Source organism: Choloepus didactylus, chromosome 12 (assembly GCF_015220235.1).
Source record: "Choloepus didactylus isolate mChoDid1 chromosome 12, mChoDid1.pri, whole genome shotgun sequence".
Classification (NCBI taxonomy): Eukaryota; Metazoa; Chordata; class Mammalia; order Pilosa; family Megalonychidae; genus Choloepus; species Choloepus didactylus.
This window is the reverse complement of record NC_051318.1, coordinates 14,712,380-14,729,596: the sequence shown is the minus strand read 5'-3', so window position 1 is coordinate 14,729,596 and position 17,217 is coordinate 14,712,380. Positions and strand designations below refer to the sequence as shown.

At 37.4% G+C, this 17,217-nt stretch overlaps 1 protein-coding gene across 3 annotated transcripts in view; it reads right to left on the bottom strand.

Moving 5' to 3' along the window:
* Positions 1-17,217, bottom strand: part of MTMR6 (myotubularin related protein 6) — a 55,798-nt gene that overhangs the window by 13,237 nt on the left and 25,344 nt on the right. For 2 of the 3 annotated variants that reach the window (XM_037800064.1, XM_037800066.1), the window contains exons 2-6: positions 16,864-16,980; positions 6,795-6,957; positions 4,658-4,815; positions 4,361-4,489; positions 195-329 (exon numbers count right to left, since the gene is read on the bottom strand). In XM_037800064.1, the coding sequence (XP_037655992.1) occupies positions 195-329; positions 4,361-4,489; positions 4,658-4,815; positions 6,795-6,957; positions 16,864-16,980 (702 nt within the window). The remainder of the gene's footprint in view (positions 1-194; positions 330-4,360; positions 4,490-4,657; positions 4,816-6,794; positions 6,958-16,863; positions 16,981-17,217) is intronic. The other variant, XM_037800065.1, reaches the window with a different exon arrangement.

The following is a 17,217-nucleotide window of genomic DNA, read 5'->3' as shown; positions in this document are numbered from 1 at the left end:
CAACAGGAATGCCAAATATAAGACAATTACTTGCAACAACATTAAAAATGTCAATTCATTTCCATAAAGAATTAAAATAATTTCAATGATTTCCTTAATAGCATTGGCCTCAGTTCATTTAAAATTCGGAATTCAGATACTCCTGTTAATTAAAGTAATAATGCTAAATACTTTACAGCATTCCATATACTTACTTTGGGCCTAGTATCCATGACATACATATAACAATTGACTGGATTGGCTTTACTAATAGCTTGAAGCAAATGTTCATCCTCCAGGCACCTGGCACTGAATCCTGACAGTGGTTGACTACACCGACAAATGGCAGCCTAATTTGAAAAAGACAGAAAACAGATTATCCAGACAGGTGTCAAAAAATGCTAAAAAGAAAACACACATACATACACAGACACACAAATGTTAAATCAAATATGCCCTCTGTTTAAAAGTTGGCAGGACAATTAGAGGGCATTAACTTTTAAATACTGTTTGAATTAAATACTATTTCAATATCTTGATACTCCCTAAGAGCTTCCAACGTTCTCTTCTCCCAAGAAACCTAAACACTTCCTTACCTAGTTGGATGGAAAAAAATCTCAGGTCCTAAGAAGCAGCACCTAGACAATTCTCTATCAAGAAAACTATTGTTAAGATACTTGCATTTTGAGCTCTACTTAGATTACAGGATTCTTTCAACTCAAGTTCAAGTAAGGAATTAGTCATTACAAATAGAATACGATCTTTTTTTAAGTGGCAACATTTGAACTTTTACTTTACAAATGTTTTCCTCTCTAATTTGAGTGTAAAGGACTAAAACTCAGCAATCTTTATAATAAAACGAGACAGAAAATGAGAAAAATGGACTTCAACTCAAATTTGGGTTAAAATATAGTCAATCCAGAAGGGCAAGAATATCTATAAAAAGTAGTAGATGGCTGAATTAGATATGAGGCAAGTTTATAAATAATTTCCATATTTAGTTTAGACCAGAGGTTTTCTCTCCCTCCCCAGTGATTCCCTCCCCTCTCCCTGCTCCACAAGGATGTTTGGCAACATCTGGAGGCATTTTAGTCATCACAACTTAGAGGAGAGGTGCTACTGGCATCTTATTGGGGTAGAAGCTAAGGATGCTGCTAAACATCCTACAATCACAGCACAGACCCCCACAACAAAGAACTATCCAGTCCCAAATGTTACTAGTACTCAGGTTGAGAAACACTGGTTTACAACCAAACAACTGTTAGGAAGATACATAAATGTTTGAAAGCATTTGGAATATTTTATCAGAGCATATATATATAAAGGCAAATACATGTCCCATGATAATTGTTTTGACACTAACCATGGGAAACTTTTTTTTCAATAACCTAGATGATAAAATAGAAAACAAGATCTTTTGAGGAAAACTAAGTATGACTAAAACAAACTGATACAGTGGACAGAGTGAATAACTTGAAATCCAATAAATTCAAATAAAGGATGCTACCCACTGGAAGAGAAAAAAACTGAAGGGGGGAGCAAAATCACAGTGAATAATTTGTCTTCATGCAGACATAAGAATTGGTATGAAAGGGCACATAACTAGTATAAAAAGTAAAAACAAAGTAATGTTTGCTTTGTAGTCAACATTTGGTCATTTTTCTATTATAATCAATAACTAAATATAAGAAAAGTGGGGCCCACAATTTATAGGTAGAGAACCTAGAACAACTTTCAAGTAAAAATAGATCTAAAATAACAGAGCTTAAGAAAAATTCAATGAACTAAACTAAATGCCTTGAAAAAGAGAATGTTAAGGATAGACTTAATGTTTTTATTATGAAATAATGATAAAACTTGCCTTCCACATCTGCATTAAATATTTCACAAACATTTAATGAGCAGCAACTCTGTGCCAGGTGCCATTAGGTGCATTGGGAAGTTTTCCAGTAAATGGTTATTAGACTTAAGCTCTTGAGAATAAAACTTCTTTTTATCATTGCCTGGCACATGGAGTAGGTATTAAAGTAGGCATTCAATACTTTTTTGTTAAATGTGAGAATTTTTTTTAATATACAGAAACTCACAGAAATTGGAGAGCAGTAACTAAGTCAGTAAACTAAGCAGAATGGGAACTCAAGACTTTAAATCACAGCAAATAATTTAAAATAAAAAGATTTAAACTCATATGCTTTTTCTCCAATCTCATCCATGCCAACTCCAACTTAACTCATTCATATACCAGCTTGTACACTTTAAATTTGCACACAAAAGAAAACCAAGAAAATTTAATAAAAAGTAGAAGAAAGTGGGGATTACTTTATTAAATTATTTTCAGGCCTACTTCCTGATTGCTATTGAGAAGGGCACTGAATACTTTCAGCCCAGCTTTCCAGTTTAAAAACTGGAAAAAAGAGGCCATAACCAGGTAATCTCCCCATGAATTAGTCATGAAAAGCAGATTAGGAAAATATGTTTAAACACTGCCAATTAAACATGCTCTGTTCCCTTCCAAACCCAACTAAAGTTCTAATAAAGAAATTTCAAATGTATAAAACCAAAAGGACTAAGAAAATGGAAAAGGAGACAACAGAGGAGAGAGAACAATAAAACCTGGGGAGAGGAAAACAGATCGACAAGATTTAGCAAAGCACAGAAAGCAGCCATCCCCTGTAAGTCAATCAAAAGCAAAGTATTTGAAGCAGCAGAATCCCAGAAAAGCTCAGAACGTAGTACCTCTGAGGCCCGAGTTGGGGTACGACTGAACACATATGAAGTGGCTGAATAACTGTCCCAGGAGCAGTGAAGACCCTCAGAAGTCCCCTCACCCTGGAGACAATGTTTGTTCTATGAAGAGGATTAACCTGAAGGCTCTGGACAGCAGGCACTCTGAGGCAGGGGCAAAGCTCTGGACCAGAAGCCAGGGAGGATGAAGTAAAGCCTACAAAACACGGGGTGAGACCCTCCCCTCCCTCTTCCCCCATTTGGCTCATGGGCAGACTTATTACCCACACTGGGGAAACAATGAGAGGATACCTCTCTAAGGGCAACAACTCATACAACAGATAAAATCCAATGATAGGGATCACTCGTGCACACAAAGTTCTGAAGAGCATTGTAGTGCCTCAGGCTTAAATATGAGGCCAGCCAAGGATCAGGTATTTGAGAGATGTGAAATGCAAAAAACAAAATAAACAGAGAAAAATGAACTTGAGCAAACATAATTCATGTGGGGAGTACAAGAATTCTTAAAAAAAAAAAAAAAAAAAAAAACTCTATCATCTTCAGAGAACTAAGAGAACATACCACGTCCAAGAAGAGAAAACCGTCTAAAACTAAATCCAGAAAATAGGAAAGAGCTGTTGGATATTAAAAACACTATAGCAAAAAATAAAAGATCTAAGAGATAAATTAGAGATAAAGTTAAGGAACTCGTCCAGAAAATATAGAGATGGAAAACAGTAAAGTTGAGAAAAATGAAGGATTATGCTAGGAACCCCAATTGCCAAATAACATAATTTTTTTAAAAAGCAGAAAGAAAATAAAGAGAGGAAGTTACCAAAGACATATAGAGAAGCAACTTCCCCAAACTGAGAGACATGAGTTTAAAAAGACATGCGAAGGCAAATCACTGTGAATTTTCAGAAGAAAAGAAAGAAGACTCTAAAAGCATCTAGAGAAAAAAATCAGGTCACAGACAAAGGACTGGGAGTCAGAAATGGCATTGAACACCTCCCCTCAGGAAGAAAAGGGATTTCCCCTCTCTCAACTTTAGTTTCCCCATTTGAAACTTACAGCTAACAACAAAACCTACTTTATAAAGTTACTATGAGGATTTTGTGCACATAAAACATTTACCATACAGTACTTTCAGGCCTTCAGTTAGTAAGCTACAAAGGTAATGAGCAACTCCTGTTATCAGATTTCAGTATAAAGCTGCTTCCTCCACCTCTTCATATTGCAAAATATTTCAGATTTGAAGAGCTTGCTATGGAAATGGGAACCTGGAATGCCCCTGATTCCCTTTTCTCAATGGCTGCCTTATCAAAACTATTTGGTTTCCCCAGATACAATAAGGACCAAAAGAGAACCACAGGGAAGGAAGAAGAACCTATCAGTTACTAATTCCATTATTTTCAAAGTCACTACTAGAAAGAAGGGAGGGAAGGGAAGCGAAGATGAGAAGAACGTATGAAAGTCTCTGTATTTCAGGGTAGTTCTGTTTTAAAATTTCAAAAATGTAATTAAGGGAAAAGCCAGCACTTTCCTATTAGCAACATTATAATAATGAGCTTTTAATATAAAAATTAGTGTTATTTTTTAGTTACTTAAACCTGAAGAAGGCAAATACATTTATAAAAGAAAAAGAAAAGTTTCCTACCTTCTTTTCTTGATGATAGTATGAAAGAACTGGGAATCTCCCTTTGCTCCGAAACTTGGAACTGCCAACAATTATTGGTTTGCTTGCAATTCGGGGAACATAAAGTTCTCTGGGATAAGTTTCGCAAATCTGTAAATATCAAATAAAATATAACCATGCTACACATATAGTCATAAGCCATGAGGCAAAAAACACCTTTTAAAAAATACTAAATGCAAAAACATTACATAGCAGTAATACATGGACAGATTGCTACTATAAGCATCTCTGAATTTCTCCAAAAGGATGCTAAATTACCTTGTATTCGCGGTTTGCATCAGACAACTGCCAGTTTGAATTTGGTACTCCCATCCTCTTATAGTCTTCGGCAAGGTCAATGAGCTGCCAGCCTCGTCGTCGTTCAGAATCATTTTGTTTGGGATTATAAGAAAACGCATATAGATCTTCATATTTTGCTACAGCATATAAAATACATAAATACTGAAATACAACTTATGGGACATAATACACTATATATAAAAGTAACTTCAATTATATCCCCCATTTTTCTTTAAAATCTTCAAAGAGATGGCTAATACCTAAAAGTACTTGAATCTAAATTTCTCAGTTCTTTGATGCAAATGATTTTTAAAGGCACACATATCACTGAGATTCAATTAATGTCACCACCAAAACTTAAACTAGTAAATAATACAGTCACTTACATGGTAAGTTCTCATTGTGGTATTTCCTTTTCTTTAAAAGTAAAAATTTTAAAACACAAATAGACACTTCCCCTTACCACTTTTCCCAAATGAAATATAAAATGTCAAGTGTAATGCTGTAATTTAAAAAAAAAACCCTGAGCTGGCATATAGAACATAAAATTGCATTATATATTCCTATAGAACACTGTTGGACAAAAATGGCAATAGTTGAACAGAGCTCAAGAGAGCACTTACTTTTGAACGATGATAGTTACGAAACCATCTTGACTATTCTTGACTTTAAAATCTGGCTTAACGTGGGATGATGGGATAAATGCTACAAGCTTTATGTGTCAGAAGAGTGAACACAGACCTGAGCCTACATCACTCCACAGGCTCATCTTTTGTATGCGTGTGTTCAACAACAACAAAAAAGGGAGACACAGTAACATTCAGTAACCAGTTTGCCTTGTTTCCCTCAAGAGACCTATGCAATTTCAGTCTTGTCATGGAACAAAGCCTATTGAGAAGATTCCTCATTAGGGCCTATGTCCCTCTCAATCCTACCTCTACTAAAATAGGATTCACCCTCTCTTTTCCCTCTGCTCATCTCTCTAAACAATTAAATATACTAGTCTCACTGCTACCAGGAAACTTAACCTTCTGTGCCAGTTTGAATATATTATGCCCCCCCAAAAAAGCCATATTCTTTGATGCAATCTTGTGGGGCAGACATATTAGTGGGGATTAAGTTGGAACGTTTGGATTAGGTTGTTTGCATGGAAATGCACCCCACCCAACTGTAGGTGATAACTCTGATGAGATAATTTCCATGGAGGCATGGCCCCGCCCATTCAGGGTGGGCCTTGATCAGTGGAGCCATATAAATGAGCTGACAAACAGAACGAACTCAGTGCAGCTGAAACTGATGTTTTGAAGAGGAGCTACAGCCAAGAGGGACACTTTGAAGAAAGCACAGGAGCTGCAGATGAGAGACAGTTTGAAGACGGCTGTTGAAAGCAGACTCTTGCTCCGGAGAAGCTGAGAGAGGACAAATATCCCAAGTGCAACTAAGAGTGACATTTTTGAGGAACTGCAGCCTAGAGAGGAACACCCGGGAGAAAGCCATTTTGAAACCATAACTTTGGAGCAGATGCCAGCCACGTGCCTTCCCAGCTAACAGGTTTTCCGGACATTATTGGCCATCCTCCAGTGAAGGTACCCGATTGCTAATGTGTTACCTTGGATATTTTATGGCCTTAAGACTGTAACTGTGTAACCAAATAAACCCCCTTTTATAAAAGTTAATCCATTTCTGGTGTTTTGCATTCCGTCAGCATTAGCAAACTAGAACACCTTCCTTAACTTTTTGTTTAATAATATCAGTTTCCAAGTCATTCCCCCTGATTGTGGAATACTCACTTTAAAAAAAAAAAAAAAAAAAAAGAGTTGTGCTATTAGCCATCAACAGGCTCTGAAAACATTAATATAAATTTGAGGTTTCTTAAGTCTGTGTAAATGCTCTACTTTCTCCTTATTCTCATTGCCCTTTCTTTGGACACCATGGTTATAACTCAGATCAGTAGTTTCTAATTAGTTCTAGGCCATATTATATGGCATAGGGTGCACAGGAACCTGATAATAAGAGTAACAAAGTACAAAACAGCAAGAATGAGACGTTAAATGGAATATCTTTAGTTACCCATCTCAAAATTAAGCATGTAAGTGTTGAACTCTAAGAGCAATACCTTGCTTTGACAGTTGTAGCAAAGAGTTGTAAATATCATGGCAATCTCTCTCCCTGGGAACAATGAAATGGACAATCCTGAAGTTCTTGCACTGAATCACAAGCGGGCATCCAGAAGTAGTCAAAGCGAGTTTCTCTACTGAGGCAATATGGTGATGCAATATCTACAGCATGAAAAAAAGTTGAAGTAACCATGATAAAAAGCACTAAATATCTTATTCTTTTCCACACTGTATAAATGTTAGATGTGCTCTTTAAATAAAAAAAGTATCAAGTGCTGTACACGACACATTCAAATTTAAAATTTTGACATGACAAATGCCCAAGCCAGAAATATGGGTATCATCCCTAATATGTGCTCCATCACCCCACATATTTAAGACATCACTAAATCCTAAGGATTCCATCTCCTAAATATCTGTAACCATCTCCATTGCCACCTCCTAGTTGTAATGTCCCCAATGTACCTGAATTACTGTAAACAGCCTCCTAAAAGATCTCTTCATATTAACTCATGATCCTCTCTAGTCTATTTTCTACAATACAGTTGAATTACGTTTCAAAAGCAGCCCAGAGAAGAACCTAAGATGGCAGCTAGGAGAGACAGGGCAAAAAAACACCTCCATGAAAAATACTAGATAGTGGCCAGAAAGTGACCCAGAACACCAAGTTCCAGCAATGCTCCAGCTGGACAAGGTCTGCTAAATCCACAAGGACCACGAACTTGGTGAAACTGGGAGTCTGCGTTCCGAAATGAGTGAGTAAGCCTGCTGAATGTCCGGCAGCCACGCTGCAGTGTGGGGAAACCATGGGTTGGCGTTTGGAGGCGGACTAGTTCTTTTTTAAAAAAACCAAAAAGTTGCTGCAGATACGGCAGCGAGAACCACACAGTGAAGCGCGGCAGGAAAGGGCTGTGCAAATGCCTCAATATCTGGTGTGGAAGATAGCCTTTTGCGCACCCACTGCTAGTTGTCTCAGAGCGAGGAGGGCAGAGGTGAGCCAAAAAGGGAAAAAAACCACGTCCCTTGAAGCCATCTTCCCGGCGGGCTGGGAATGCTCCTGCCCAGTGCTGGAGCTACAGCCCAGAGCCGCGCCAAGGGACCCAGTGTGAAGGGAAGTGTTTCTAGCAACACCGTGCACATGCCACAATATCAGGCGTGGACAATAGCCTTTCACGCACCCACAACTAATTGTCCCAGAGCTGGGAAGGCGGAGCTCTGAGAAAAGGGGGAAATTAACACGCCCCATTCAGCCATCTTTACAGCAGGCTGGGAACACCCCTGCACGGCCCGGCGGCCCAGGGCTTCCCTGGAAGGAAGGCACGCACTTGTGACATAGCACAGCATTCCCTCAGCAGAGGCCCTAGAAGGGCATGGCTGGGAAGAGGAACACACCTGGAAATCCCAGGGACCCTACACCAATACCAAGGACTTGTGGGTCAGTGGCAAAGACAATCTGTGGCAAGACTGAAATGAAGGTGTAGACTCTTGCAACAGCCTTAAATCTCCAGGAACACCTGGGAGGTCTGATTATTAAAGCTGCCCTGCCTCCCTAACCACTCAGACACACGCCCCACATTCAGGGCAGACAGCACCAACAACACACCCAAACTTGGTGCACCAATTGGACCCCACAAGAATCAGACCCCCATACACCACAAAGACAAAGTTGGGGAGAACTGACTTGAGGGGAATAGGTGACTCGCGGACGTCATCTGCTGGTTAGTTAGACTGTGTACGCCACCAACATGTAGATCTGACAAATTAGAGATTAGGCTTTGAATAATTCTACATATCCTAAAAGAACCCAATCAAGTAAAGCAAATGCCAAGAGGCCAAAAACAACAGAAAATCTTAAAGCGTATGATAAAACCAGACGATATGGAGAACCCAAACCAAAACACCCAAATCAAAAGATCAGAAGACACACAGTACTTGGCACAATTAATCAAAGAATTACAGACAGGTAACAAAAGCATGGCTCAGGATATAAAGGACATGAAGAAGAGCATGGCACAGGACATAAAGGACATGAAGAAGATCCTAGAAGAGCATAAAGAAGAAATTGCAAGAGTAAATAAAAAAAAGATGATCTTATGGAAATAAAAGAAACTGCTGACCAAATTAAAAAGATTCTAGATGCTCATAGTACAAGACTAGAGGAAGCTGAACAACGAATCAGCAACCTCAAGGGCCACAGAATGGAAAATGAAAGAACAATAGAAAGAATGGGGAAAAATAAAAAAAATCAAAATGGATCTCAGGGATATGATAGGTAAAATAAAACATCCAAATATAAGACTCATTGGTGTCCCAGAAGGGGAAGAGAAGGGTAAAGGTCTAGAAAGAGTATTCAAAGAAATTGTTGGGAAAACTTCCCAAACCTTTTACACAATATAAATACACAAAGCATAACTGCCCAGCAAACTCCAAATAGAATAAATCCAAACAAACCCACTCCAAGACATATTCTGATCAGACTGTCAAATACTAAAGAGAAGGAGCAAGTTCTGAAAGTAGCAAGAGAAAAGCAATTCACCACATACAAAGGAAACAACATAAGACTAAGTAGTGACTACTCAGCGGCCACCATGGAGGTGAGAGGCAGTGGCATGACGTATTTAAAATTCTGTGAGAGAAAAATTTCCCACCAAGAATACTTTATCCAGCAAAACGCTCCTTCAAATTTGAGGGAAAGCTTAAATTTTTCACAAACAAATGCTGAGAGATTTTGTTAATAAAAGTCCTGCCCTACTTCAGGTAGTAAAGGGAGCCCTACCAACAGAGAAGCAAAGAAAGGAGAGAGAGATACAGAGAAATTTAACAGACATATATGGAACATTACATCCCAAATCACCAGGATACACATTCTTCTCTAGTGATCATGGATCTTTCTCCAGAATAGACCATAGGCTGGGATATAAACAAGCCTTAATAAATTTAACAAGATTGAAATTATTCAAAGCACATTCTCTGACCGCAATGGAACACAAAGGGAAGTCAATAACCATTAGAGACTTAGAAAATTCACAAACACCTGGAGGTTAAAAATGAGGGGGAGATGAAAACATTCCCAGATAATCAAAAGCTGAGGGACTTCATCACCAGTAGATCAGTCTTATAAGAAATACTAAAGGGAATTGTGCAGGCCGAAAGGAAGGGACACTAAACAATTGACTGAAACCACATGAAGAAATAAAGATTTCCAGTAAAGATCACATGGTAAATATAAATACCAATACTACTGTATTTTTGATTTGTAACTCCACTATTTACTTCCTACAGGATCTAAAATACATAAAGTGTAATGATAAATCAGTGGTTTTGGACTCAATGTAAAATATGTAATTTTTGACAAGAACTACATAAAGGTGGGGGAATGGAGGAGTATAGAACATAGTTTATGTGTCCTATTGAAGTTAAGTTGGTATCAAAGAAAAGAAGATTGTTATAGACCTAAGATGTTAAATTTAAGCCCCATGGTAAACACAAAGAAAGTATCAGAGAACAGGATCATAGAGATAAAAAGCAGAGTATGGGTTAGGAGAAGTGGGGGACAGGGCAATGGGGAAATGAGTGCAGGGTCTCTGTCTGGGGTGAAGGGAAATTTCTAGTAATGGATGGTGGGAAGCTGATGGCATTGCAACACTGTGAATGTGATTAATCCCACTAAATGCAATGCTTGGGAGGGGTTGTAACGGGAAGATTTATGCTGTATATATGTTTCCACAATTGAAAAAAAAGACTGTAAATAGGTAATGACAATTAAATGCCATAGATGATCCTGGATGAGATCTAAGAATAAAGGAGAAAAGGCTCAAAAGGACACAACTGGGACATAAGAAAAAAATGAAATACAGAATGTAAGCTTTATATCAATGTTAAATTTCTTGAACTTCTTAACTACACTTAATGTGATTACATAAACGAATATTCTTGATCATAGGAAATGTATATGTGAATTATATTATTTCTTCAAGGATGTGTGCAACTTGCTCTTATATATTCAGAAGACAGAGCAACAGATGATGGGTGATAGACAGGGAGGGAGGGAAAGAAAGAAATGGTAAAGTGACAAAATATTAAAGTTGGTAGATCGGGGTATTGGTGGAGGGGGGTTGGGGTATGCTGGAGTTCTGTGTATGGGGTTTGTATTATTTTTGCAATTGTTACTGTAAGTTTGAATTTATTTCAAAATAAAAATTAAAATACAAAAAAAAAAGCAGTCCAGTCATGTTATTTCCCACTTCTCCAGCCTCATTTCAAGTGTCCCTCTCCATCACTGACTACGTTCTGGCCATGACAGCCTTCTTTTGGCTCCTCAAATGTGCCAAGCTCCTTCACACATGCTCTGAGTTGCTCCCACTAACTGAGATAATGGAGCTTCACCTCTTTGCCTAAGGAAGTTGAGTCAACTTCAGACCTTTGCTTAAAACTTGTATCTCTGAGAAGTATAGCCTGATGTCCCCTGCTCCTCAACCCAACTAAGTTAGTCCACCTTCATTTTTTTCACATACCAACCTATACTTTTTCTTCATAGAACTTGGTACAAGAGTAATTAGTTGTGTGGTGACTGTTTTTTTCTCCAGCTAGATTTTGTGCACTTCATAAGGACCAAACCTGTAGCTAAGATTAACAGCACTACTTCTCCAGCACCTAACACAGTATCTGAAGCATTTCAGTTGCTCAATACATGTTTATGGAATCAATGAAAAACAAGTCCCACTCAATACAGATGGCATTTTAAACAGACCATTCTCAGCTGCTACCAAAAATAGTTTTCTACTAAAAAAAATTCTGTTCCTCAGTACCATTCATTTTAACTAAAAATATGTATAGAAATCTCTTCTAGAGAGCAAAAGATCGCACAATCATAGCATGTTCTTGAATGAGAAGACTCAATCATGGCAAGAGATCAATTCATCCCAAATTAATCCAAAAAATTAAAATAAACTATAGTAAAAAATTCCAACCTGCCTTATGCTTTTTGTGAAAGGGTAAGGGATGGATAAGTATGTATACTATAATCATATATACACATACCAAGCATAGTGTAATTGTAATATGATAATTACATGTTAACATTTATTATATTAATCATATTATATATTAAATTTAGAGTTCATATGCAAGATTAAATGAATAAAAAATTGGAAAGGCTTGAAAAAAATTAATGAGGGAAGAACTTGCCCTATGGAAATTAAAATTGGCAATTAACATACACATATATGTAGTCAATACTTATAGCTAAGATTTACCACTATTATCATACACAGTAGTGGACATGTGCCAAGTTATTCCAAATGATCTAACAGCACCATCTAATTAGAAAATAAGGGACAAGAGCCTAACTGTAATATTATTTCACCATTATGATTCCAATTATTATTTGCAGAAAGAGAATGCTGAAGGTCCTGGCTCCACCACTAACTGGCTATGTGATCTTGAAAATACTACTACTACTACTAATAATAATAATAATCTGTAAAATAAGAAGGATCAAAGACTAGTAAGTTTCCTCGTAGATCTAGAATGCCCATTTCTATGGCTCTAGTATACTAAACAGACTTCACTCAGGAGAGACATATGGGAATACACTGATAAAAATGCATTTTTAAAACAACAATAGGAGAGAAAAAATGTAGATATCTTTTAGCTGGCCCCCAAAACTAAGTTCCCAATATCTGAAACAACAGCTACAAGGGAAATTTTCATTGCTATCTTTAGGAGATGAGAACATAGACAGAAGACACTGAGGCAGGTGGACAAAGGAAGGTAGACATGAGTAATGATTCCATGATTGTAAAGGTAGGGGAGGGTACGGTAGGGTGGGGTGGGGTAAGGTGGAGTGGGGAGGGGAGGGGAGAGGGAGGGAAGAATGTGGCATATGCCGTAAGGGTTGTATCACTGAACAATGACACCCCCTGGGCTGGGAGACAAAGATGAACTCTAATCTTGATTGGACTGCTTGGATAAATAGTAAAAGCAGCTACAATTTACTGAGTCACTACTAATGTTTCAGGAACAGGTGCTTTTCATATTTTATCTTATTTAAGATTCACAAAGTCGTACGTGATTACTGATGCTTTCCCAATTTTACACAAGTGCTAAGGCTCAAAAGTTAAGCACTTCTTAGCAGACACTGTTAGGTTACCATTCCTCTCCGCCTTGCTTAGCTGCAACTCCACTGCCCCCCACCCCCATCCCCCCACATCCCCCCACCCCGGTCTCCTATAAAAGACCAAAATGCCAGAAACCTGCTCTTTCTATCTCCTATGCAGGTAGGGGTTGCCATGTGTCCCATTTCCAATAAGATGTTAGGGAAAGTCCATTGGGAACTTTCTGGAAATTCTTTCCTCCCTGATCAAAAGGAAATGAGGGTACTGAGAAGAGCCCACCCACACTTCCTGCTTTAAGAGATTTAGCACAATTTTTTAGTCAGGTATTCTATTCCTACTTAGACCAGAAAGCCAGTAAGCAGCAGAGTCACCCAGCCAGTAAGCAGCAGAGCTAGTAATTGAGCCCAAAGCTATCTGAAAGGAAAGTCCAAGCTCACTCACGTTCTGAGTTACCTGTGTCACAATGAACAAGTCACCATCTCCCTGGCTTCAATGTCTTTACTTACAGACTGGAGGTAACAAAACCTGCCATGAACAGTAGCAATGAAATCTGCTCCTGTCTCTCCCACTTCTTCTTACACTAGAAAATATTAATTTTGTAGTCAAGAGTAATTTGGTCTAGGTTTGAATCCCTGCTCCATGTGTAATATTAGGCAAGTAACTTATACTCCTTAAACCTCAGATTACTACATGTTAAATGAGGATAATAATAGCGATAATAATGAAATTACCTCATAGGGTTATTTTAAGCTATAAAAGGTTTAATACCTGTAAAGCACTTGGCACCCCGCTGGTATATCAGTAATAGAAGGGAACACCATTAACCTAATAAAGGATGGCTGCACAAAACCAAAACCTACAGCAAACATCACTCTTAAATGATGAAACCCTAGAAGGATTCCTTTTAAAATCATAAGCAAGACAAGAACGCATGACATAATATTTTTATTCACCATTATATTGATAGTCCTGCTCTGCACATCATGAGAAGAAGGAATGGCATAATGAGTGGAAAAGAAGAAACAAACAGACTGTCTTTACAGCAAAGGTGACTGAAACATGTAAAATACTCAAGAGAAGCTAGAGAAAAATTAAGTTCAACAAAGTTGCTAGGTATATAATTAATACACAAAATAAACTGACTTTCCATAGCAAGGTAGCAGTTTTTAAAATGCAATTTAAAGTCATCTTTAGATACAACAAAAAATTTAGATACAAAAAAAATTCATACCTATGGATGGATCTAACAAAAGATGAGTATCACATTCCAAGTGGAAAGTATAATACTTGATTAGAAGACATTAATGACGATCTAAATAGAGAGCTATACCATGTTCAGGAATAGAAGACTCAGTTTTGCCAAGAATTGACATCTTGACAAAAATAATTTTAAAAATTAAAAATTAATTAGATTAATTTTAAAAATTCAATGTAATTCCCACAGGGTTCTTGGTGGAACTTGTAAAGACCTTATACCTCCACCTCCCCCCCAATACATTTCTACCCTCATTCCTCTCATTTCCTATTACTCTCCCCTTCACTCCACCTCATCAGCGTTCCTTAAACGAACCGGACACATTCCCACCCCAGAGCTTGCAATTACTGTTCCCTCTGGCAGGAGCACTTCTCCACCTAAACAAATGGCTCACTCCCCACCTCTTCAGGCCTGACTCAAATGTCCTCAAATGTCCTGACCACCCTACCTAAAGCTGCAACCCAACCTCTCAAGCACACTGACCTATAAACCCCACATTCTATCCCCTTGTCCCACTTAGCACTTATCACTATGCATTTTACTTATTTATCCAATTTATTGCCTCTTTCCCTGAACTAGAATGCCAGCTCCACGAGGGCAGAATTTTTATCTGTTTTATTGACTACCATTTCTAAAATACCTAGAATAGTGATACAAAACACATAGTACTGAATAAGTGTTTACTGCCAGTTTGGATATATCATGTCCCGCATGAAAGTCATGATCTTTTAACCCAATCTTGTTGGGTGGAACCTCTTGATTGAGTGTTTCCATGGAGTTGTGACTCACCCAACTATGGGTGATACCTTGATTAAATTATTTCCATGGAAGTGTGGACCCTGCCCACTCAGGGTAAGTCTTGATTCGTTCACTGGATAACTTAAGAGAACTCAAGAGCTGACAGATGCTGGATGACACTTGGAGACACTTGCAGATGCTAAGCCAAGAGATGAAGCCCAGAGTTTGCCTCGGAGAAGCTAAGAGAGGACCCCCAAATGCGTAGAAAGAAACACCCTGGGAGAAAGAAACAAGGATGCACAGGAGCTGAGACAGAGGAGTGAAGACAGAACCCCAGAGCCATTTTGGAGAAAGCCACTTTGAAACCTGGACCCAGGAGCAAAGGACCAGCAGATGCCAGCCACATGCCTTCCCAGCTAACAGGTGTTCCGGACGCCATTGGCCTTTCCTCAGTGAAGGTATCCTCTTGTTGATACCTTAGTTTGGACACTTCTATGGCCTTTGAACTGTAAATTTGTAATCTAATAAACCCCCTTTATAAAAGTCAGTCCATCTCTGGTGTTTTGCATAACAGCAGCTCTAGCAAACAGGAACACTCTATGAATCAGTAAATAAATGAATGAATTCTAAAACATAAGAGGAAGAACAAAGGGCCCAAACCAGCCATGACAATTATGAACAATTTGGAAGGAGTTGCCCTACTAGATACCAAGACTCCTTAAAAAGCTAGAATATAGTATTGCTACAGTGCAGTCCATATATCAAAGGAATAGAATAGAGAGCTCAAAAGTAGACCCACACATATATGGAAGCTTTATTTATGACAGAGCTGGTAATATAGATCAATGGAATGGAACAGTCAACAAATGGCACTGGTTTTATCATATGACAAAAGTAAAACTGAATGCCTATCTCTCTCCATACATTGAAATATTTCCCAGATGTATGAACAACTTACATGTGGAAGGCAAAACTTAAGCTTTTAGAACAAAATATGAGAGACTCTTTATAAACTTGATGTAGGGAAGGATTTCTTAAGTCACAAAAGAGCATAAATCACAAAATAAAAAACTGATAAGTTACATTAAAATATTAACTTTTAATTAAAAAATACATACACATACATGTACAAACACACACAAAAGACAAGACACAAACTGAGATGCTATCTATGACATGTATCTGATAGAGCCTTAAAGCCAGGACAATATATCAATATATGGATATAAAATCAAAAAAGAAAGACAAACAACCTGAAAAAAAAAAAAAAAAAAAAAAAAAAGAAAATCCAATTGCCAAAATATAACTTCCTTGTAATCAGCAAATTAAAATCACAATTACACACTCACCAGAAAAATAAAAAATTTTAAGTTGACAACAACAAATACTGCTGAAGATATGGAACAATGTCATACTCTACTGAGAAAATAAATTGGAACAACCAGTTTGGAGAGGTGACATTTAGGAAGGCTGAATATGCACTTATCAAAGACCCAATGATTTTACTCCCGGGCAAATATTGCAGAAAAACTCTGGCACATATATACAAGGAAACATATACAAGAAGTCCGTTACTTCAATGTTTGTACTAGCAAAAAATAAATGTAAACACACTAACAACAATTTGGTATAAAAATACTGTGGATTATGCTATTTGATCTGTTAATATGTACTTGTATTATTTAGATTTTTTAAATTAAAAGGAACAAATAGGTATATTATAATTATTTATGGGGGTAAAAAGATTTTCTGATATTCTACACAAATTTCACCTTCCACATGATATCTCTGTTTTATTAAGAAGGAGAGCAGAAGTGATTTGGCTACTTTGAAAAAATTTTGGTTGAGACAGATTGCCAATGATCAAAACATTTTAATACATATTCAAAACAGAACATAGCAACATACCAAATAAATTATTACTGTGTTGTTAAATAATATAGTTGGAGTCCTCCTTACCCAAGTTTCTTTTTGATGAGAATCTATAAATAATAGATGTGTAGCTGTAAGATACAGTGTTCCTGTTAGTGATTTGTTGCTGGTACTGAATCGATCAAGTAATTTCACTTGCTCAACCTAAAAAAGAATAAGATGTTATTTCTCATTTCAAAAGTAGTACAAATTCTTTTTCTGTTATCCTAGGATTTACAAGCACCATTTTCAATCTTTTTCCTTCTTCTATTCAAAAGTATAGGAGTTTATTTAATATTCACTGTCAAATTTCATACATCTTTCGGGAGAATTTAGAAACTACAAACAACATAGGTGTTACTTATAGATACAAATGTAACTGATAAAGAAGAACTTTGTAAA